The sequence below is a fragment of the Atta cephalotes genome (assembly GCF_000143395.1).
Source record: "Atta cephalotes unplaced genomic scaffold scaffold00002, whole genome shotgun sequence".
In the NCBI taxonomy this organism is placed as follows: domain Eukaryota; kingdom Metazoa; phylum Arthropoda; class Insecta; order Hymenoptera; family Formicidae; genus Atta; species Atta cephalotes.
Window position 1 is genome coordinate 6,070,418 of NW_012130066.1, and position 26,594 is coordinate 6,097,011.

At 32.5% G+C, this 26,594-nt stretch overlaps 1 protein-coding gene across 1 annotated transcript in view; it reads left to right on the top strand.

Moving 5' to 3' along the window:
• Positions 1-26,594, top strand: part of LOC105620971 (tyrosine-protein phosphatase Lar) — a 146,639-nt gene that overhangs the window by 97,894 nt on the left and 22,151 nt on the right. The window contains exons 3-5 of the mRNA XM_012202449.1: positions 2,466-2,648; positions 24,834-24,944; positions 25,904-26,179. Coding sequence (XP_012057839.1) covers positions 2,480-2,648; positions 24,834-24,944; positions 25,904-26,179 — 556 coding nt within the window. The 5' untranslated portion in view covers positions 2,466-2,479. The remainder of the gene's footprint in view (positions 1-2,465; positions 2,649-24,833; positions 24,945-25,903; positions 26,180-26,594) is intronic.

Genomic DNA, 26,594 nt, shown 5'->3' on the forward strand with positions numbered 1-26,594 from the left:
GTATATATATATATATATATATATATATATCTTCTTTATCAGATTTTTAATTCTATTTTACAGAATAAATTCTATGTTTGCTTGAAATAAGCAACCAGTATTATAAAATCGGTTATTAAATCGGTTCGAGTAAATTCAGTCTTCATCTCTGTCGTACGAGCACCGTCGAAACGGAAGCAGGACAATCGCGGGAGTTGTTCGGAACTTCGTACGCCGCGTCGCCAACTTAGATTTAACTACGAGTTCACCCCAAGGATTAATGTAGCGCCGTCGTAATTACATGAAGAACGGGAACGATGTGGGGTCGTATCACGTGTACCTCGAAACAGGTCGAATTAATCTTCTTGCTTGCCCCAAGGCTGAACTTCACGCACGACTTGTGCATCGTTCCTTTGACACGCTCAATCTCTATTGAACATATCTTTTAATTGGATATCGAGCAGTTCCTGATGAGCATACAGCCTATTAAGATCCACGAAGATTCAAACCATCGATAACTTAATAATTTATGTGTAAGATATAATATTTATTTTACTAAAATAAATTCTTAAATAAAATTAAATAAAATTTTATTCCCTAAAAATATATCGTCTATTTTATTTTTTTTATAATTAACGAGATATATTTTATAAAAATGTATGATATTTAATTATTAGGAGTATTACAAGTATTTTGTCATCATAGTTATAATTTTTTATAGCCAAATAAAATATCTAAATATTGAAGAAAATGCCACATTTGCTTGTGAATATTTTGTTTTTTTTTTTATTGTCAGTGCATTTATAAATATTGCTTCGTTTCTCGTAAAACATAATGTTTTATCGAATGATTACAATATTTTTCTCTCTTGGCAGATATTTTCATCTGCTCAATTAGCTTTAATGATGTTTTTTTTTATTATTAAAAAACGAATTCATCCAGTTCTATTACATATCTCTCAAACAACAATTATCAAATAACAATTAATGTCAAAAATATTTATTAAACAATTATTAAAAAAACAAAAATATGCGAAAAGGACTGAATATCAATAAATAATGAATTAGAAATCGTTTGCGAGATATTTATTCCAATTTTATTATTCCAACATCCAAAAAACGAAAAATGCGAAACGAAATTGCGATTTATTTGATCTTTTTGGCAGATCTTTTTAAAAGATCTCCGCGCGGTATATTGAATTCTGTGATTGCATTCCTGATCGCATCGGCATTCCAGCGCATCTATCCATATCAGCGGGCTGCCTTCCGAGAGACGGAAGATCTGTTTTCCGCGATGGGAAATGGGAACGGCGGTATGGCCGACCAGTTTCAGTGGCTTCTCCTAACTTTCGATCCCACGAGACCAGTCGCGGGATCCCGTCTACGATCCACAGAGGGCTATCCGGATCTACTCTACGACACGTCCGATATATAATTGACGAGCCGCGAAGTTTACTTCGTATCAATGTAAAAGATGTGTACACGTCGAATATTTTGACATTTTCGCTACGTGAATATTTTCGACTACCTAGATGTTATCTCCGTATAACTAATCCACATACGCTCACTCTACTACACAGAATGTCCCGAAATTCGCGAATCAAAATAGAGAGAAAATTTTTGAAAAATTCAGTTAATAATAAAAAGGTTATATGTACATTTTTATTTAAAGCAATAGTTATAAAGGTTCAAAAATAGCAATTATATTTAAACAATCATCTGTTCAGGAATAACACAATATGCAGTAATATTAATAAGCGCGTTTTTAGCGTTTAAACATAGTCCGTGTAAAGAGTTCTAATACTTAAATAAGCCATATATTATTTCAAAACTATCGCTTAAAATAAAAATTTACGGATAATATTTTTATTTAATTTTTTTAAAACTTTCTTAGTATAGTATTTTGATTCGCGAATTTTAGGACACCCTCTATATAGCATTATTTGATTATTCTGATATCTAAGAAGATCATACATCTTGTAGATGAATAACGGATGAAGCAGTCAAAAATTTTTGATCGATTATACTCAATGTGCGCAAACACGTCTGCACATATAAAAGCAAACAAATACAAATTAAACTCATGCAAGCATATGAGCTCAATGAACTCGCTGAACTCGCTATCTTAAAATATAATACAAAATATCAAGTCACTTCGCTCTCAGGGAAAATACAGTGATCTTGTAAACTCATGAAAATAATAACGACTTCAAATAATATGTGCTCGTATAACATGTGCTTCGTAAAGTTGTAGCCAGATTTAAAATGTCAAATTTATTATAAATTGCCTTACGTATGTTATCTTATTACGATTATTATAAGTACAATATATTCGCTCTTCAAGGAATTTTCTGAAAAGATGCATCAACTCCCGTCTTCTCTTTACAATATTATCAGCCTCTTACTGCATAATGCACCGATTACTTCAGACTTTTAAGCTCTCCTACAATGGCTAATGACTAAAGATGCCTTCCTTTGCGATTACAGCGGAGAATCTACCGATGGGTTTCCCAATGATTACTCAAGCGCCGACAACGAAGGTAGTTGAGATGGGTCACAACGCAGTCCTTCTTTGCACCGCGGTTGGATCCCCGACGCCCATCATTTCCTGGGTACGAGATATGCTGCCTATCGACACGTCAAATCCACGATACACGGTTCTGGATTCCGGTAAGTAACCACCGCCTGTCAATCACTGCGATCACTTTAATATCATTCGACGAGAGAACATCATTGTCGCGACGCGCGTCCCCAAAGAATGGAGCCGATTTTAGAAATGCCGGCTTTAATGCAAAAAAGTACTGTCGCATAAATAAAATAAACGACATTATCGTGGCGAGCAACGAACGTTGCACTTTATTCGTGAGACGGGAAGTAGGCCGATAAAGACCGGGGGGTGAGCGCGTGGGAGAAGAGAAATATGGTGTACGTGAGCGATCGAACGATGACAAAGGCTATGAAAGATAGAAAGATTAAGGGTGTTTGGCGGGTACATAGGTAGGGTAACAATAGGGGCGCCCCATCGGCGGCGCGCGACCAGTGGCGCATGTCATATCTCGTTGAGTGCCCGGGTGCGTAAGTCACTGTCAACTCGCGGCGGCGTTGATCGAGTGGTCACGCGATACGCGAACATCCAGCACATCCATCTCGTTTGCCGAGAGCACACCTGGCCCTCTCTCCCTCTCAGCTCGTTCGCACTTACCAAAGCGCGCTTCGTATCATTTGCGCGTTCATAACTGGTAAACCGTATTCGCACTATACTTTGTCCGGTGCGCCTGCACGCGCTTAAAACGGCATCTACAGTAAGATTTTAAAGGGTTAAACTTAAGCTTTAAGTCAAGCCGTAAGAAAATGACCATCACAGTGCAATGTGAGGAGAACAATCGTCTATTTCTTATGACTTAAGCTTAATATTAGCTTATGACTTATAGCTTAAGTTTTTATACCTTAAAATCTTATTATAAACGCTGCTTAAGGAGATCCTAAAGTTGTCTGTTTTATTGGTTCAGTGGGACTTCCATACATGTCATTGACACTACGTAATACTCTCTAAATCTCGTAGAGTGAAATCTCATTCGAAGATAGTGAAAATTTAACCTGTCTTGAAAAAGAAGTGAAAATATGGTCACTCTTATTCAAGAATGGCAGATTTTCACTCTTTTTAGAGTGAAATTTACTCTTTTGACATGAGATTCGCTTCTTCTTGAAGAGTGACCGTATTTTTACTCTTTTTTTAAGACAGGCTAAATTTTCAGTCTCTTTGAGTGAGATTTCATTCCACGAGATTTAGACAGTACACAACAATAACATATATATATACAAATTTTCTAACTAACTAATCTTTTCATATTAAGTATAATATATATATCTAAGGCCATATAACCTTTTTGCATAACGCATAATGCATAAAGTATAAGAAAATCAACCAGAGTCTTTTATTTCATAGGAAGGGAGGAGATGAAGAACTTTGATTAGTTCATTTTCTTATGCATTTCCAATGCGACTCTGTGCTCCCGCTAATTCTAAGAACTCAATATTGTTTGTTCAAGTAATCCCAGTCCAAACTAAGATAATTTTATATGTATAAAAGAAATATTATTACGATGCCAGAAGCAGATACCAAACTGTAATTTTCCAAATTTTTTTCATAATTTTTGATGTAAAATCGACCGGAATTTGAATTATATTACTGTTTATATTTTAATTATAGAAAAAGATTTTTTAAATAAATATGTGGGTGTGTATCTATAAAGGCAATTAGAAAAATATTTATTTGAAAAATAATTAATAAAACACACAAGGATCCTCTTAACGATCCAACTTAGACATCCACTCGATATTACATCGTCTTTCGATTTTGACGACGATAAAAAGTTCGTAAAAGTTTCCAGATATCATATTCGCCGAAATAAAAAAAAGTATCTTTGACGATGATCTCATTTCAAGTCGCATTTTGCGTGATATGGAATATACTTGCAAGGAATAATGTCATCAATAATCAAACATACGAGATGAGGGAATCAACTTGAATACATTTATTATTATTGATATTTAATTTAATTTAATTGTGTTTCTTCATTATTTATAATTCATGGAAGAACGACATAGTGTGTCTGATCGCTGTAACTATTGTCACATTTGACATGTATAGACGCTTTAAAGATTTGAAGATGCACATTAATCGATCTTGTTAATGTAAACATAAAATGTTAAAATCTCTTCATAAAAGTAATTTTATGGCAATTTATTATAAATCCATTTTCATGTTGTTAAAAACTCTTGTTTACAATTTATTTAAATATAGTATTCGTTAATTTATAAATAATTGACTCGTAATTAATGGCATTTTAAAAGCATGAACATACTCTACTTTTAAAATCCTCAATTTACGCATAAGACATTAAAAACGAGTTGCCATATAATCGCATAGCAATCTGCCCTCAATTCTAGATAAAATATCCTGATTACGACATAAATCCGACTTATATTGAGTCTTAAAGAACTTCTTTATTTCTCTGGCATATTTCTCTTCGTACACTGTAAAAAAAGTAAAATTACATGATTTATAGTGAACAAATAAAATTATTTTTTAGACAAAAGTTATTACTTTTACTTCTAATATACCTTTGTATAATTAGATAGAAAATTACAAGAAAAATAATATATTTTTGTTGATTTCGATGTAAATGTACAAATTTTTTTATAACATTATATGTGTAATAATAGTAATAATATATATATATATATATACATATTATATTTGCATTTTTATGCACATATTAATAGCATTGCTTAAGAAAAATTATATATAATTCGTTAGCGAGTTAATACATAAATATTTTTATAAGCTTAACTTTAATCATAAATTTACTTTTACAAATTGTTTAATTATTATAAAGAAGATAATAATTTTATTGTACTTTGTGATTTTACGTATATGTAAATATATACCTTTAATATTCCTGGTAGAAATTTCATGCATTTTTTGAGCAGTTTATTAACTTCTGTCTAGAACAGTTTATTAATCTATCTAGAACTGAGAAATAAAATTTGGAATCCCACAGATATAATGTTTTGCGGTTACACTGTAAAAAGTGTAGTGTTTAAAATATTTACAAAATGTTAGAAATATCTTTGCGAAACAAAGGTTTAATTCTTATCCTACTAATACGGGTCACTAATAACTGAGCGATTCCTGTTCGTGCAAGTTTTTTTGAGTCTTTCGATAATTATAAATTACACTACATTTTATTATTTTCCCAAATGAAGTGCCAATATTTATTATATCTAAAAAGTTGAAAGTATGTTGGTGAATTTTTAGAGATTTTTTTTAATCATTCATAGGTGAAAAAAACGGACGGATTCTAGTGCCCATATTTGTATGGATGAGATACATCAAATTGTAGCTGATACAATAAAAGTTAATAATAAAAGATATTTCTATTTTAAATGTTTTAGTGTTTTAAATCCAAATACATAGTGTTTTGTTTATTGAAAAAGTTAAATCTAAAATATTTTTTAACTGTTAAAAAAGACAAGAATAAAACATTTTAATATTTTAAAATTAAACATTTCTTTTTTTAATGTACCGCAAAATCTGAATCTATTTGCTGAATAAAAACAGGACAATATCTTATACGATGTTATTACAATTAATGAGAATATAATAATATTAAACAGTAATTGAACGAGTGTCTAAAAAATTGCATACATTTCTACCAGATTAATGAGTTCCAAAATTACTCATTATAATTGTTGTAATTTTATACGTAATTTTTTTACAGTGCAGTTAAATCTAATTGAGTAAGAACGTTCTCGGTCGTCGCTGAGCGGAAACTCCTTGCGAAATATATTAATAATATCCCCCCGAGCAAGTCGAAATACAGCGATAAGGCGAACGAATAATTTTCTCACGCATTGCGGAATTTCGTTAAAGCGATGCTTCCCATTATCTTTTATCTTCGCCACTTGTATAGGGCATGCCTTTATGCGCGTACGCACGTATATATGTATATGCGCGAATGCGTTTGTATAACGCTCACTTTGTTTTTATCGCACGACGGTGGTATCATTATCGAGCAGCACGTCACGTAATACCAACGTGCACTTCCCCGGACTATCTTTATGATGCTCGCCGCAGTTTGCCGCGACGTGAAAAGTGTACATTAGATGCGGCGAAGCCGCCGTATACGCCACGCGTATACACGCAACACGTACGCAACACACGACACACAGCATGCACGTGTCTCATGCATACAGTGGCGCGCTATGTATTATGGATACGTTTGCATAGCCTACTGATGGCATCCCCGCATGCATCTCGAGGCCATGTACGAACGAGCCATCGATACTGAAGTTACTGAATATGTATATGTATAGTAGCACAATATAAACATTTTGAATCAAAATGGCGTCGGATAATGTACACTTTGTAATTTTTCTGTACATAGGTACGTATGGAAAGGACTATTTTGTTGAAGTGTCTAAAAATTTATTCAGCTACAGATCTGTAAATAATTTTCTTGAACTCAGAATAATTATAATATAGATGTTCCAAATGTAAGTTGTAAGAGTTATTAGTAAAACATTTTTCAAAACTTTTTGCAGTATTATTTATCATGTTTGAAATCTCTACGTAATCATTTTGATTTAACAAAATTATTTTCAGATTTGTATTCAGCGATAAATCCAAAACATAGATTCAAAACGTAGCAAAATTCTAAACTGAATGCAATTATTGTTAAGATAACGGAAGTTACACGGAAAGAATTTGCTAAAGAACTAAAAATTTAGCTACCCAGCTAACGTTATTTATCTTGTTATTTATTTTGTCATTAAAGATGTCATTTTGAATCAAAATGACGATAAATAACGTTAGCTTGTTTGCTGTGTAGCTAAATTTTTAGTTTTTTAGCAAATTCTTTCCGTGTAACTGCAATTATCCTAATAATAATTCAGTTTGGAATTTTGCTACGTTTTGAATCAAAATGGTGGACGGATTGCGTTACTCTCACGGATATGTCTAGTGACTTTAGTCACTATACGATACTCTTGCTAGGAATTGCCATAAAGAAATTCTACAGAGGAGAAAACTCGTTTGACGAATGAGATGTATTCGACTGGAAACTCGATCTATGGTTGGTATGCGTGCTGGTCCACCTGATAAAGCTGCCGGTTCTGAAAATCGCGGGACGATCGAGAATGGAAATCTAAATGAGATCCACCCCGAATGAGTTGGCTCGATTCCTACCCTGATCGTTTTCACGATCAATAGTTGCGATAATGAAGTATGCCGGACGTTATGTAAATTCGTGCGGCATCGAGCCGTTACGCGGCTATTATTGTAATTAGATGGAAGGAATAACGCGGTGTGTATTTTTAGTATTTTTGCATCATGAAGGGAAGTTTGCCTATTATCATTACGATTCACACGGCGATACTATCCTTAATGGTTGCAACAGTACAATGACAATAAGTTCATTTAGACTACAGTGCAAATTTTCTCGAATTGCATTAACAGTTTTTGTTATTATATATTTTATGCTATAATGTTATTAAAAATAACAATTAAGAATATCTAAAGAAGAAAAAAATATAGAAAATGTTAAAAAAGTTAAAAAAGTTGAATTTTTGTAATTTAATTAAGTATATCTTACACACCAATTGTATGTGTGGTTTATCACGATATTATGCAACAAGCAGTGCTTATTGCAAAATTTTCTTGAATTTCATTAACAATTTTTGGTATTTTTTGATAATATTATTAGAAACAACACTAAGAATTAATATTTAAAAAATACAGAAAATAGCAAAAGTTAAAATAAAGTATGTGAATTTCTGTAATTTAATTAAATACTCGTACTATATAAGTACACTAAATGACTTATCATGATATTGTTTCTTTATTTTTTCGTTTATTTCAAAAGTGACACAAATCAGAAAATGTGAGTTTCAAATTATGAAGGTAAAGATTATTCTATTATCATCAAAAACTAATTTGATTTCACAGTCTATTCGTCCAATAGCACTTATGTCGTTCTTTTTCAAAGTTTTTAAAGAGATCATCTTTTGCAAGAGTGATACACATTTTGAGTTATATTCATCATTTTTGTAAATAAAAAGAAAAGTCGCTTGTATTGTAGAAAACATTTAGAAGATTTTTGATGATCGAAGAAAAAATTGTTTTTGAATTTAATTATATTAATTATTTTGAATTTAATTATATTATACACACAAGATAAATATAAATTATTTGTGATATTTTGAATTATGTCACATTTGAATTATTCCACATTTGTTATAATTTCATAGAATATTAAAATAGTAATAACACAAAAAGAATGATTTTTAAGTTGTAAAATGAATATTACATTTTATCATATTTCTAGAGCATAATCTTTTTTCCGATATTATTTAATTAGTCAATAATTTTCTATTAAGTTGCAAAATAATTGTTCCCTTTTCTGAAAAACTTAATTTTTTTAGTTGTCACTTTTAATGTAAAGGAATGACATTACGCAATAAACAATTAAATTACACTTACAAAGTTAAAGTGATTTTTACCTTCGCGTATTAATCATATCATGAATTATGTCACCCAGTATGCGTAAATTAAATTTATAGATGCAAGATGTATGATTATGCTATTTGTCATTGTATAACTCTTTATTGAATGGAAACAATGGTGCCACTGTCGACCGTAAGATCGAGTTAAGTGTAATTTAATGGAGTGGGGTTGATAACCTCTACCTCTGTAAGAGGCGACCCCGGAGTCGCATCAGTCACTCGCTCGCACCCTTAACATTATTCGCGTGTCTTCGTCTATCCTTGAGTCGAAGCTTGCTATTACCATCGCGCGTTATACGCACGTGTCATAAAATATACGCCTTAATGTATCGCAAAAAGTGCATTACAAGTCGATGTACTTTCTGGATATAGCGGCACACCAAGTTCCGCGCAAGGGAAATGGATGGACGAGAAATAAGGAGGAAGAAGCGCGTCGGAAAGAAAAAGGGCGTTCAAGAACGAGGGCGAGAAGAGCTGACGGAGTCGACCGGAACGAAACGAGAGTTTTCATAAATTCCATCCCCGCGCTGACAAGCATTTTTCTCGTAAATCTTACCTGTCCTCGAACTCGTTAAGCGAAAGCTCGCTCGAAAATTGCGCGCGCGCATCGTTCGTATCTATCGCACGAAACTGTTAACGCGTTTGCGGAACATCACGCGATAGATTGCCCGCGTTCGGGAATTTTTTGGGAACTGATGATGCATTCTTGACAGAGTATTTCATCGTTCCACTATGTTTTATCCTGAAACAAGAACTAGATGCCGCCAAATATCAGAGAGCGATGCCAAAAATAACATATACGCCATCGATCGATGCACTCGGTACATCGTGTTTTCACGGAATAAAACACAAACTTCTCAATATACGCAATCCATTTTTCAAAGCCTATTTCGTAATTAAAGAAAAAAAAACAGAAAATATTATTAACAAGAAGATAGAGCTTGTGCACGTTGGTCGTATCGCACGTGATAGTATCTGAGCGTAAAAAAATGTATCTATGATGAGAATTTTTTATCAAAAAACATTACTCTAAAAATACATTTCTTTCAAATATTGAAAAGTAAATACTATTAAATATTCTGTCGCTGCAACTCTTTAAATTTCTAAAAAAGTTATCATCATTCGAAATTAAAACCGACGAGAATAAATCAATTAAGAGAAACAATATCTTATTTTCGGTCAAAGGATCTCAGTGCTTATAAAAATATATTGGGTTGTCCAGAAAGTTCGTGCCGATGTTGAAGGAAAATTGAAACGCAAAAGATTTAGTATACATTTATTAAATTATATAGGTTATTATAGTCGGCACGAATTTTCCGGACAACCCAATATTTAAAATACTACTATATAAATTTTTACAAATTTAATACATTTTTCAGTTTTATACGATTAGGTGTATAAATAAATTTGTTTTTCTTTTCAAAAGTATATATCTGTTAATATAAAAGGGACTGTACAAACATTTCAAAGTATTTCAAAGTATTCGCCTTTCAAATCTAACACTTTTTGCCATCTTTCAGACAGCATACGAATATCGCAGCGAAAGAATATTTTGCAACACAATTTATCATTTATTTCGAAATCACTATTTAAATCTTTTAAATTAATTTTGACACGTTCTTTCCGACACAGTATTGTCTCCATAAGTCTTACAAATTATTCTGATTGCTTCAAAGACGGTTTTACCGCAGTGAAAATAGAACGTGACGCAATGAAATGCTTTTTAGCGTTCAATTAAATTAAAAATGTAGTTAATTATCTAATTACGAGAAACAATGCAATTTCATGCAGATTATTCAACCTTGAATGGAAAAATAATTCAGCGCGGAAATTTTTTAAATTGTTAGCATTATCTAAAGTTAAACGCGGAAATTTATTCATATAATATCTAATATGTTGAGATATACATAAACATATTTTATATAGGTTTTAGTATATGTTGAATTGCACATATAATTTATTATTAAAAAATTTGTAGCAATGATATTCAGATTTTATCATAAAATAACGTTGAGTGTCACAGCACCTTATATGTGAGTGCATTAATGTTTAATTCACTTTTGGTTTACGTAACAAATATAACCGCGTATGCAAACTGCACATGTTTCACAGGAGAAACACAAATTCGGCACAGAGAAAATGTAAAATTGTTTTTTACAAAGACGATTGCAGTAGGAAACGACGAAGGCGTTTTTTTTCGCGTGCTTCATCCGCTTTCAACAATCACATATAGAATTATACGAAAATTGCTTATGCATATATATTATTCTAATCTTGCAGATTAAATTTGCTAAGCGGTTCGCCTCGTGTTGTCTGCGGGAATTGAGCCATTGCTAAAATTTTAACTCGCCTCGCGAGTTCTCTGGTTGAGGCCCGCTCGTGCGCTCGTGCCCCAGATACTCGGTACATACCATTGTTTGCGTTAATTTACGGGAATAGCTACATCCGCGATGTACATTAACGATATCAAAGCGTCCTTGCTTGTCATAGAATAACGCTTGAGACTACGAAACTATTCTCTCGCATTTTCAATGCGCGCGATTAAATTCTGTGAGATGTTCGCACTTCGCACGTTACTATATCTACCGTAGAAGAACCGTAAAAACACAACTATGTTTCGTAATATGTAATAATATTATACGTAATAATAATTAATATTTTTTCTCTAAATTAACGCAAACTATATTAAACTATATTATCTCGGTTCTGTTATAAAAAAATTATAATTTCTTTCAAGTTTATAATTTATGCTAAATAATAAAATATTAATACAAACAGACTCTTCAGATTCAATCAAAAATAAGAAAATTTTAATTTTTTTTGGCAAATGAAAGTACTAAAAACGACGCGATAATTATTGCGCTATTAAATATAAAAATATTATTTCTTAATTATTGTATATTAAGTATACAGGGTGTCCCTAAATAATCACCAAATATTTCATGGAGGTAGAGCGGACTAAACTGAATCGAAAAGTCCTGTACCATTTTGCAAGTTTCGCAATAGTTACTAAGATATTAATTACTAAAAATTGCCGAAAATTGTTCTTCAATAATTTTTTCTCAAATACTATCACCTTATAGAAAACTGTAAGAAACAAAAATTATTTTTTTTTCTCATAAAGCTCTAAGAATTTTTTTATAATTTTTTATCAACTTTTTAATACCTACTACATTTTCTTATTTTTACAAACAAAAAATACAGTATTAAAAAATTCTGAAAAAATTCTTAGAATTTTATGAGAAGAAAATAAACAATTTTTGTCTCTTACAGTTTTTCTGTTAAGTTGATAGTATTTGACTAAAAAATTATTGAAGGCCAATTTTCGGCAATTTTTAGTAATTAATATCTTGTTAACTTGCGAAAACTGCAAAATGGCAGAGGACTTTTCGACTTAATCTGCTCTCTACTTGCTCATGAAATATTTAGCGATTTGAAACATGTATGTTTAACATAAAATGTTCCCTCGTTTTTAATATTCTTATTTTAGCATAAATAAGAAAAAAATTTTCTTATTTACGCTAAATAAATTTTAGATTTATTGTATTTTATTTATTTGGATATATATTCTCAAATTGTTAAATGTTAAATTATTAAAGGTTGGCAAGAATGACTCATTTGCCACGCAGATACATATCCGTGTACTCTATCATATTTTGTTTCGTACATTGAGAAAAATGTCTGAATTAGAATTCTGATTAAACATGGATGAATTAGAATCTTCTGGTTCGTCTATTTTCAATTAGCCATTTTTTCTCAATTTAAAAGATTGTGCTGTAAAACTTTCTTTAGCTTGTATTTTGCGAAATTATGAAGCAGCCAAATTTTGCAGTTTCACCCATAAAATTTTATTATAATAAATAGAATTATCTATTTCATACTCCCGGTGCAGACAATTGATTTTGTAAGAGCAATATTTTACCATGAAATTTTCTATGTTTTATGAAGCTGCAAAGTTTGCTGAAGAGTTGGAAGAGTTTTGCAATTTTTTCTTTAAAATAATAAATAAGATCACTATAGTGCAAATATTAGAAGTAAGATATCAAATCAATCTTCTATTTTACTTTTTTTTCAAAAAAATCGCTTTTTAGCAAGACGCTTCTTCTGATTACAAATACTTATTACAATCTTTTGAATATTTTAGCTATAATTTAATAAAATAGAAATTCATCTTTTTAGCCAATGTCTCTTGCCAATTCTTAACAAGTATTGAAAAAGAAGAATTAATTTATAATATTATACGAAATATAATTATACAATATATGGATAAATATGTATAAGTAATGCAGGATTATGAGATTTAATGAGAAATTAGGAATTTCGCTTCACGAGCAACATGTGAGCAACATATTAAAGTACACATTAAACTCGCGCCGATAAGTCGTGCTCGTTCTCTCAGAGAATTTCGATGCGCGATTACGCGACGGCAAATTTAATTAGATACGCGGATGCATAAGTTTAACATTTCATTTAACCTTCAGTCGGGCGTCTTGCTGAAAGGAGGTTTAGCTCGGCATGGCCCTTGAGGAAATCTCTCTCTCTTTCTCACTGCTCGCCGCGTGGGCGTCGTCTAGGAGCGCAACGACGCAGGCAAAACTTAACACGGCGAATCGTTAAATTATATTTTGCAGTTCTCCGTTCGTAAAGCCGCGAATGCAGTGATGGTGCGCGACGAGGATGAGGTAAAAGCGGAGAGCGTCGGTTAGCGCTTCGTCAACACTCGTAAAATTTTCTGCGTTAAAACTAGAGCTTGATGAGCGAGCGCCGAACTTCAGAACAAGTAATGTAATATAGCGGCGCGACTTAACGGTGCCCTAACGGAAGACACCGCGTCGCGACGGGATGATCGTGGATGTCAGATTGTCTTGGAGATTAAAGAAGAGGAAAAAGATAGGAAAGAAGAGAAGAAGATTAGACTTTCTTACGCTCTCAGAACATCTGCGATGAAATTATTACGATAATAAATTGAGAAAAGTACTGGAGAGATAATAATCATTCAAAAGAAAATAAGATTTGTGTCTTGATCATTTCAGAAACTTCATGAGTCGATTTTTTTGTTGAAATTGACCTATTAGGAGATTTAGAATCCCCGGGAAAAAGAAAAATACACCGTTTCCTTCAAACTATATTAATCAAACGTTGTTAAATATTAAGTTTAGAAAATTGTCATTGACATGACAAACAGTAATTTTTGCAATGACTTACGTTTTCGTTACAATAATAAATCACTTTAGCAAGCTGAAATTCAATGTTGTTAATTTACTTTTTTATGAAATTTGTATATTTTAAAGCTACAACTTGTTACTTTTTAACATCTTTAGAAGTCTGTTATATTTACATAATTAAAGAATCCTCTATTATATGTACGAAAATAGTCGTAATTTTTAATAGAAAGTACTTCAGAAACAACTTAAGTTAAGATAATATTTTCAACATTAGTTCTTATTTTGAAAATAAATTTTAAAGAAGATATGTTCCATTTAATATATAAAATGATGAGCATTTTTTAAATATATTTTTAATTATTTTTAATATTACAGTAATAAAACCTCTCTCTCTAGAACATTTCTTCAATTCTTCAAAAATCATATTTTTTACTTATATTCTAAAAAAATTGATTTAAATAAAGAACGAAGTTTATATGCTTATGATAATTACAATTAAATCATTAATTTTTAGACCTTTATTTTTATATTTCATGCCTTTTTTCATTTATATATTATCAAACATCATTAAGAAGATTATCGCGAAACTCGAGGAAAAAAAAGCGAAATAATTGAGATCAGCCTTATTTAAAATAAAGAACCCTTCAAGTTTCTCAGCGGGTAGTTCCTTAAACTTCACAATTATTGCCGTGATAATACAACAACGTTCGCTTAATGTCTGCGGTGTTCTTATCACATGCGTTTCATTTTTAACTCTCCGTGCAATGTTTTCCGAGCCTAACCGTATCGTATTTTTACGACTACGCATAACCGCAACACCTTTAATCATCGTGCCTGAAGTAAATCGAGCGCGAGTCATCAAATTAACACGAATCTCGGATTTCATCGGAGGAAATGAGAAGGAGGTGCACGTGTTTTTTGTGTAAACACGTCATGATGACGTCTATGCGATAAGATTTTCTCCGATCCATTAGTTAATAACCGAGTTAATAACGAAGAAAAACCAAGTTTGACGCGACGAGTTGCGCGAGTGCAATATTAGTCTTATTATCTCTTCATTTTTCTACTCTTTTGTTCAGCCTTTTCATCTACTTTATGATTGTCTGATTATTCTTTTTTATGATTTTGTTTTAAAAACATATCAATTCTTTAGAAGTTAACCCTTAGTACACACGATGATTTTCTAGTTTTTATTACTCGTGATCGTTTATATTTCGGATTAATTTTTATCATTTTTCAGGTTTGGTTTTTCATTTTCTAATTTTTATGATAATGTTTTTCTAGCTATGATTAGTCAATAAACTAATGATTTTGTTGAAGTGATAACTTTAAAAATTATTCGCTACAAAACCATCTGTTTAGTGATTAACCATAGCCAAAAAAATACAATCTTTACATCAAGTTAAGTCTATAAGTTAAGTCTACAACCAGAAATTAGAAAAACTGGACCTTACAAGTGCAAAAATTATTAAATTTACTTATATTTTAATTCTTACACGTATATCTTTAGAAAGTATTTGTATGAAAGCGTGTATTTGTAAAGTTGTGTTAAAAAAAAGAAAAGACTAGAGACCTTTATTTGAACACAGAGCTCCTAGTATTTCAAAGAAAAGAAATGCGCAGGACACAAATGACTTAATCGTATAACTAAGAGTTAATTATGTGTTCTTTCAACACGTACAGTAATTATGGTTTCGGGTTATTGTGACTGTTACAATTATCCACCATGACCGCGCTTACAAACTCCTCATATTGCAGTTCATTACCTTTGATATCGTAGCATCGATTAACACAGTCGCGTCACATGCAGCTTGCGGTACAATGGCCAACGGTATTATTAAATCGGCTCGCGCGATCCACCACTGAAATTCATACCATACACAGCTCGATGTCGTGGGCCACGCCTCTTGTCGGTGTTTGCAAAATTTTCAACAGTGAGCCATCGACAAGCTGCGAGTAACGAAAGGGAATAATAAAATTTGGAACAAGCTTTCTGATAGATCGAGTATTCAGGCTTAACAGTAATTCTAAAATTTCGGAATGTGGGTTGCTTCTTAGATGGTTTCTTAATCCTATCGTTTTCATTCCTTTTCTCCTTCGCATTTGGCCATAGTGAGACGAGCACGTCCTCCATTTCTTCCACTGTGTCGTCGTAGCTCCCCCAGATCCTCAGTGAAGCTCTCCCGGGCCCATTAGACCACCCTTTACCAAGGGAGTTGACTTATGACACCAGCTACGCGGAGGGAGCTTGAGTGAGTTACTCTCTTTTCGCGGTGGGAGGAACTCGATGGTTGAGACAGAATGGGTAAGAACGAGAGAGGCTAAAGGAAAAAGAGCGGCGTTACCCGATATACTCTCGGAGAGAAGCGGATCTTCTCCGTTGTTTTTCGCTTTACAAAGACGCAAGGTGAAACGCGAGGAAGAAGAGAACGTTCGTTATCTTAAACGACGCTTCGTCAAAAGAACGGGTACTACCTCTCCTCGCGCAGCGACAAACGGGGAGTTCGACGGGACTCTGATCGCGAAAATAACAATGTTCAAACAAAGCTGGCACGGCACCAAGAAATCGCAATTGCATGCGATAGGAAACTCGTACGAGCAAGCGGAGCACCAGTCGTCGCATTTCCACTTTAATTAATCCGGATAGGCAGAACTCGGCGCTAACCCCTAAATAACTGGCGCAAATTCGTTTCGTCGCTGTTATTCCGGCAAGGGCTCTGCTCTGTGTGTGTGTGTGTGCGCGTGCGTGCGTGCGTGTGTGTGTGTGTGTGTGTGTGTGTGTGTGTGTGTGTGTAGCTACACCCTGACAATCGTCCAAAGCATTTCTCACAACCTCTTCGTGCCCGCATAATGCTACCGATTGTCCTTATATTAGCACAACGCGTCGCTTTCGACGGTAATTTCCCATCCATGCCTTTGATTCGGGATCAAATTCAGGTCGCGCTTACAATCGAGCTATGCCACTGGAAACTGTCTCTTAATACAATTGAGATCCCGAACCAGCATTGACGTATGGCGACATAGTTACAATTTAACAAGCTGAGCATAGGGGTTCGAAAGAACAAAAGATCATTCTTTTTTCCTTTTTTATTTGTATACATTAATTTAAAAAATTGAGATTTATTTGGAAAATGTATGCAAAAAGTTGCTCTTTGAATTTTTCCGCATTTAACTTTTAAATGTGTATTCATAACCGTCGAGTCTTTAAATAAAGAATAAGTTTATTTTCATTTATTTTTTTATATCCAAGTTTTTATCCCAATTTTTGATCACATTCAATCTAGAGAGAAAAATTGGAAATGCGACTATTCTCTGAATTCTTTTCAACGATCAAAAAATATAAATCGCAAAATCGTAGATGTAAACTCTAATATAATTGAAATGAAATTCCACATTGAATATACATATCGGGATTAAAAAGTGTCGACGAACGGCATTGAAGGTATACGCAACGTATACTTTGGAATGCTTTCGGGGGTGTAAACATATTTCCTATTTGTATTCTATCCGGATGGAATCCTGTATTCATCGAGTTGTGCGCATCGAATTCATCCCTGCTTCATCCTTCGATTCCACCCTGCGTTGCATGCTACCCAGAATTGGGAGAGGAAGCGAAGAGACAGAGCGAGACGATGCATTTCATGTATTCGTACATGTATACGTGCATACGTATGCGCGTAGGTGTGTCTATTTATATATATATATATATATATATATATGCATACATGCGTCGCATTTGCTCCCGTAATATTAAATGTAAGAGAAGATATTTCAATATTGGTTGGTAAACACACAAATAGCATGGCCGTATACGCCCTTTCGCCTGCATCAGGTACACACATACTCATGTTGTTGCATATCTCTACGGCAATCGTCCAAGATCTCGCGGAAAGGCCTCAGAAAAATGTTGTCGCTATGCCTAGTGACAAGCAGAACGTGTTGCCCGAAGCTTTCGCGAGACACGAATGCGATTTTTCTAAACGTAAGGAAAATTCGACGCTTTCTGTATATCCGACTGACACATCCGTCGATCGCGAAGTTTCGTCTGGATTGAATCAGTCACTTGGAAAACAACATAAGGATACTTTTGTATCTCGCACTTATTCATTTCTCTCCTGCCTTTGTACTTGGACCCAAGAATAGTTACCTGGAATATTTTTACATTCTGTGAATTGTTGTAAAATATTATTTTACATAAATGTTGTTTAATACATGTTCTTTCTTTTTAATAATTTTCTTTAAAATTCTTTACAAACTCAATATAGGAAAGAATGATTTTGCTAATATTTTAATATATTTAACTATATAGTTTCAAAGCTATATAGTCTTAATAATCTAATATATTTAGCTAGGTACATATCTGAAAATAATTTTGTTGGATCATTAAAATAATTATGTAGGAGACTCAAACTGGTTACTAAAATCAAAACTTTTTGCAACTCATTATGCTTAAGATTATTATGTAATTATTTTCATGGCCCAAGAAAATTATTTTCAGATCTGTATTTAGCCAAATTTTTAAATATTTCGATTAAATTATTCTTTCTGAATATATAATTCCATTGAAAACCCGCAATAAAAAATTTTTATATAAATTAAAATATTCATTTTCTAGAAATTAATTGAGATCTAAAAACGTTTCATCTGATCATTTACATAAAAATAATCAGGTAATTATTCCCGGAATAGTCTTAATATATTTATTTAATATATTAGTATCCTACATTTTATAAAACAGAATTTTTTCAATTTAACTAATCTTAATGTAATTAGTCGTGTAGTGTTGCTCACACCCAAATATTATATCTCAATTGTCATTGTTCTTTTTAATGATTTACAATTAAATAAAAATTAATAAATAATATTTTGTACATTCTTTTGCTAAAGATAAATACAAAATTAATTGTTAAACAATTTGCAATTGTTAAACAAATATGATAATATATATAAACGGCATTTATATACATTTGTAAAGCCGGAAGTAACTTTCATACTTCAGACAAATTAATAAAGAATTAATATATTATATAATTTTTTATTTATAAAACATAATAATTTATAAAGGATCTTGATAATATACACCGATTCTACTTTTCTTATAACTAAAAAGCGGGAAATTGCAAGCTAAATGTTCATTTAATAGCTCACTCATCTCGAACCTTTATCTAAGTTATCGATAACAAATTCCTCAATGAGTTTGAAGCCGATTTTTTTTCATAAAAAATCTGCTATTGCTTTGTATACCAAAGTTCGTAAAAATCGTTAATTGTCATGTACTGAGAATATCGATCGACCGTGCGCGAGAGGGCTGTGGTATTCACTATTCATCTATTATTTTTATTCAGCCACGTTGCACGTCTTGTTGCACAATCTCGTGGATGTAAAAACAAAATGTACCAATAACAACTATTTAATAAAAACAAGACATTATATTGTCGCCGAAATAAAACATAGAAACAGAAGCGGTTTCCATAATTTTATATATGGGAGATACGATATTAAAAATGCGCTTGAATCCATTTCTTGTGTTTCTTATTGTAAAATACAGCACAAACTTAGACATTTACACATGTATATGTATAAATATCTAAGTTTGCATCTATCTTCAAGATAAAAGAGCAGTATTAAAATTGTTTCAAGATATACACTGAGAAAAAAGTTGCTGTCTCAAAAAAATATTAGTTCAACAAGCAAATATTTATTAATTCAAATAAATAACATGTTTTAAATTACAAGATTTTGTTAATCCAAATATATAAATCTTTGAATTAAATAATCATTACGAACTAAACGCATTTAATCACGTTAACAACTTTTTTTTCTCCGTACACACTCAGTACCTACAACATTTTCTTTTAATAATGTGTGCGTGCGTGCGTGTGTGCGTGCGTGCGTGCGTGCGTGCGCGCGCGCGCGCGCGCGCGTGTGTGTGTGTGTGTGTGTGTGTGTGTGTGCGTGTGTGTTGTATGTAATGATATACATAAATGTATCATTAAAATAAAAAATAAGTACGAACTACCATACTTTTTGATTGCAAATTAAATTTGAAAAAGCGATGTATTTGAGTTACAAATTCATACGATATGTATTTAGCATTTATTTCAAAAAGTAACACTAAAAAGTCAAAGAATACTGAAAGAATATGCATAAATTTTTTATATCTAGTTTCAGAGAATAAAAACAATTTTTCACTGAAGGATCTCAGGAAGATACATCGTATTATCTATTCAACTATTTCCATTTCTATTTAAAATATTCCTGACTTTGACATACTATCCGGCGATCAATGTGATAAACTGGGATTATGAAAAGTTGAACAGGTATTATGTCGGTGGCTTTTAACGCAAATGTCTCTTCATGTTCTCTGTCATAATATATACCGATCATATTTATAGCGATTTGCGCGCGCATGTTGATTATTTAAAATTTATAAGAAACAGCTCGCATGATGTACCGTTCATTTTGAATCAGGTCCACGCGTATTCGAGATCTAATTGTTTATTATCGCCGGTAACACGTACTTCTACACAGCCCTATGAATATTTTAAATGGCTATTACACCATAGAAATATTATCTTTGAGTCAATAGTATATTCGAGTGTTTACCTGTTAATTCTGTATTGTTCTTTGCATTTTGCATGTACACAATAAAAGAAGATATGACATTTCGATCAGAAAGTGGAACTTTAATACCATCGTTAATAAAATCCATAAAATGAAGAAAAAATATATTAATTATTTTTTAATATTGATGTGCTTGAAGAAATTTCTCGTTATAATGTAATTTAACTGTGTGCGCGCGCGAGCATAAGTTATTAAAAATGTTAAATTGCGATGTAGATAATTAATAAACCATTAACATTAAAATTTCTTTAAAAAGTAAAAACTTCACTTTTTAAAAATAATTTGCAATCTCTCACATACATACACACGCGCGCGTATCAATTTGAAAAAATTACAAATAGTTATCTCAGTAGAGACTGAAATATAAATTATTTGCCGAATTGAAAAATAAATTCCAATAGACGTGGAAGTTTGTCAGAGTCATAGTTTGGAGGTGTTTGATATTAACTATACCGGCAATGTTAGATATAGATATTTTAAGGATATAGTCGAATTATTAATTGTGAGTTTCTAATACATAAATTTAAATCTGTAAAAAATAAGTAAAATAAACTTTTAATCCAACTTTTATGATATTAAAAAAAACTTGTTATTAAAGCTTTCACAAGTATGAAAGAATTTTTTCAGATTTTTATACAGTCCGGAACAATGTAAAAATTTGTACTGAAATTCAGGATGAAGATTGCGGACAAAGAGTGAAAATTTTACATGTCGACAAGGGTTAAGTTAAAGTGAAAATTAATTAGAAAAGATTAAAAAAAACGTCGATTAAAAATGATAGTAGCCCAATAAATTTCAAGTTCATATTCCATTTTGAATCTAACGGAAATGCTACACTGAAAGAAAGGATTGATTGCTGTAACAATTTAGTTAAAATATGTAATCAAAGATAGTAAAATATGAAATCATATACTGACATTGCGGATAGGCTAACGCAACTAAAAATTTGCTGCTACAATCAAAAACTGGTTACTGCAGCTGATTAAAAATGCTATGCCATATTTTACTATCTAAATTGTTGCAGCAACCAATCTTTTCTTTCAGTGTAACTTTTCTTCTTTAAATCTAAAAATTATTAAAAGAATCAAGAAGTCGATATATTCTTTGTATATTTGATGTTCGCATGAAGGGAAATTTTCCGGATGGCGGACAAATAACGTGTTGGGCTATACTCTTCGCCAGGTATAACTTTTTCGCCTCGGTGCGCTAACAATGCGCACGTGATTCCATCGGGATAACAATACGACCTCGCGGCGTTCCTTCCTGGTCGGCTTACGGGAAATTGTAGATGAGGCACGATTACGTATTCCGATCGTACGCGATATCAGTCCGCCTCACTTCTCACTCGTGATGGAGTGTTTTCTACCCTCGACCCTTACTCTCTCTTCCGTTTCTTTCCCGTCTATCTACCAAATACTTTATCGAATTCTATCCTAGGCGAGTTCTTTCCTTACCAGGACTATCTCGATAAATCGTGCCTGGTGCAAAGTTAAAACGCTCTCACAGTCTATTTCTATTACATATATAAAATAAATTGTACGTTATTCTATTATATGTACATAAAATTGATTTTACGTTAGATTTAGATATTATATTCTAATTATAATCAATACTATACATTTTTTTACAAACTCTCAATTAGTTATCTACAACGATCAAAATCATTTTTTTAATTTTATTAAATGATTGGTATAAATTAATAAAATCAAATGTTTAATAAAAAATGAAGATAAAAGATTGAAAATGAATAATGATCAACTATCACAACTACACCTAAGTTCTAAAGTATCCTGTTTGAAGTAATGCAATTGAATTTCCGTCTTATGGCGATTGATAGAGGAAGGTTCAAAGCTTTTTTTATCTACAATTTAAAATCTCATAGCAATTGGATTATATAATTGTCCAAAAAGTTTCGCTTCAGATCCAAATGATAAATGTTACTGTAGTTGAGAATTAAGATAATAACTTGTTGAAATAGCTATAGATATAAAAAGATGAAGATTTTTAATTAAAAGTGAGGAACAAACTTTCAAAAATTCTAATTACATCACAGCCTCCGTCTTCATCATTTCTTTCCTCCACGATCAAAGTCACGATCGCAATGCGCAGAAAAACGCCACGTATGGCACGTGAATCTACTCAGACGGATAACGAATTTCGAAATCAGAAGCCGGCAGAAAATTCGGCAGTCTGCAAAATTAACAGCTGCGCCAGGTCACGTCGATAATTGTGGGCTCCGTTTTAAGCCGGGAGCCATAATAACCAAACCCTTTAACAATTCGTACGTTTCAATTCGTTCGTTTGTTCACTCACAAGGGAAACAACACATCGGTCCATGTCTGATATTTGTCTTCCGGGGGAAAAATATTCCATATAGTTTACTGCGAGTTTCAAAGTAAACCGGTCCACCTATTATAATCACGTTTTTATCTCGATAGCTTGACGCGATTCATATACGATCAGACAAAATACGCCGCAATCCATGTGTTTCGTTTTTGCAACAGATATCATCTTATTCCATCATGCGACTATGCATCAGAAGCATCGCTCGAAACTAATTGCTTTTTGTAATCACATAAAATCTGTAATCACTTAAAAAACTTTATTCGATTTACTTGTGGAAGGTAAGAGGAAAAGATTTGCTATCATATCGTCTTTGATTGCGGAGACGAGTGGCTATTCAACAAGAAAAGAATAGTTTCATGTAATCGAAGCGTTACGACATCCTTTAAAATTTATTTGCACTAGCCGTTTATCTTACCTACGATCATCCTCTAATTACAACCGTCATTGATAAAATGTTAGAAATATTAAAAGCGAACAATCGATCCCAGCGACAATCCCCTGTTCTATTCTCGATTCCCGATATTCGATAGTGTTTATTTTACGAATGGGTAGGGCGGTTCTTTTATTGGTGGAGAAGTCACGGGAAGGGTTTGAATTATACCGAGCTGGTAGTGACGTCGGCGAAGATAATCACATGCCTCGCAACGGTCAGTTCATCATCATGGTATCATGATCTAACTGATATATCGTGGAACCCCCGCACGAACCTGAGAATCGAACGCAATGTATGAGTCAGGGAAAAAGAGAGGAAGGGTGAAAAAAAGAAGGACGACAAGAGGAGTCGACCTTTTCCAATCCTACCGAGCTCAACGTCTCCGCAGAACGTGGTAGGAACTCTATTAGCAGTGGGAAAATGAAGTAAAAGACGCGACGAGCGGCAGAGAATATATAGACGTCCACTCAAACGTGGTTCCGTCGAGCTCGTTACCGCATACATATTATCATACTTTTAAATTTAATTGTACAAAACGGAGATTGCTCAGAACTAAAAAGTATTTCGACATCCATTCTCACATTATTTCTGATGACCTAATAAATCTGCGCTATTAAATAAAAAATCTGGTTATATTAATTAAAAATATTACGAATATTACTATTTAAAAAAATCAGTAATAATAACGATAGTAATATATATTAAGTTTCTTTCTTTTTTATCTATAATTTGTAATTTGTTATACAAAGCAGTCAATCTAATAGGTGATTTTTATAAATCGTTTGTCGTTAGAATCATCCTATTACGTCGTATTTTATGCTATATTTTAATTTAAAATAGCTCAGAATGTTATTTTTGACATTTTAATTTGATTTTCTCGAAAATATGATGTAACAGATTTCAATTTTATTAGCAATTTGCTTCAATGACTATCTATAGCATTAGAAAAAGCGAAAAGACCTATAAGAATTATCTTGTTTAGTTTGTGAACTGAAAAAAATTTTTAATTTATCAAATTACTATTATTTACAGTGTAAACAAATGTAATTAATGCAATAAAATTCATGTGTATGTAACTATACAAATATCCAGATAACATCACGAGAAATACAAGAGATAATTTTTTGTTTACATCGAGCTTGTACATAAAAGTGCTATTGTAATCGATAATATTGATGAGAATATATTTTTAATAGAATATTCTGCATTTTTATGTTTCAGGTGCTTTGCAGATCACCGAATCCGACGTAAGCGATCAAGGAAAATACGAATGCGTTGCTAACAATTCCGTAGGCACAGAGTACTCCAAGTCAACTACATTATACGTAAAAGGTAATTTAGTATATTAGTACAGCATTTACGAATGCTTGTATGCAAATATTGTAGATTAAATTAGTTAATTTTTCGAGCGCATTTCGTAATTATAATTATATAACATTTCATTGTCTTTGTTAGAAAAATCATTCTTTAGCGGTATTCTTACGTAGCTTATAAAATACAATATTATGAATAAGAAAAAGAAAAATATATTCTAATGAAAATTAGCAGATTTGAAAAAAGATATTGTCGTTGTCCAAATAATGAACGCAGCTCGTCGTACAGTCACGCCAATGCCGTAAACGTAGACGTTTTCCTGTTTGTAATTAATGCAACGCATTAGAACGTAATTAAACTAAACAGGCGGCACAAAAGACTCGCGCGACTCACGTACGCTTGCGTTCTTGCCGCGATCTCGAATGCCGATGGTTACGCGTTTTTGTTTAATCACCTATTTACAAAATCTGCGCAACGGCTTTGCAGAATAATCGTTCAGAGTTTTGTGCTTCGCGAATTTTCGCTGTGTACAGTTAATTTTCCATCGTAAAACGTCCGCATGTAATTATTCCCTAATTGGATACGCCGTTACGCCTATTTGCATTTCGATTTAATATGTTACTCGTACTGTTAAATAAATAAATAATTACCTGCTCTTCATCAACGTAATGTAACTTATTTGCTGCCAACGATTATGCATATAATCTAAAGACATATTATTTCTTTCAAAAGTAACAACTAGAGAAAAAGATACAATTAATTAAGCATTTCGAAATTTTCATGAATTACTTTGAAAATTTCAATGAACAAATAGAAATATTGACATTTGTATCTTGTTTTAATATAATTCTTATGTCAATGCAAGATGAAACTACAATAAATTTTAAAAAATCGAAAAATCGAAAGACATTCGATTAATTAAAATTTAGTCGACTAAAGAATAAAGTATTCATCCTGACGATTATACTGTGCTTCAGTACGTCGTGTTTCACCAAGCTTCTCGATTCCTCCACCAACGGTGAGCGAGGTGATGTTAGGCGGTTCGCTGAATCTCACCTGTGTCGCCGTGGGTGCGCCTATGCCCTATGTCAAATGGAGAAAGGACCCAGCAACCGATTTGACACCGGAAGACAATCTGCCAGTTGGCAAAAATGTTCTGATGCTCACTGACATTAAAGAGTCTGCCAATTATACGTGCACAGCCGCCAGCGATCTCGGTGTAATTGACGCAACCACAATGGTGAAAGTTCAATGTTCGTATCGAATTTTTTTACTTTAGGATATTCATAATTGATTGTTATATTTAAAATCTTAAATATAGTTTTAACATGTCATAAGTCACAGGATTATATTAATATTTTAAGACAATCTTAAAATAAGAAAGAACTTTCCTTGAAATTACTTCTTAGAATTAGATAAATAAACATTTATTAATCACCTTTTTCAGATCATGGATTAAGTGATGCGAACCGATTAATCATTGCATTCACTAGATAAAATAATCGAGGAGCTAGTTTAAATTTTGAATATGATAATAACAATCATTATAAGCCGAAAAGCAATTTTCCTCTAAGGACTATTTGAAAAAGGATTTTTATAAATATTTTTATTGTTCACACATCATGGTTAATAAATTTAACGTTTATATTTTTTCTAAAAGTTCTCAAA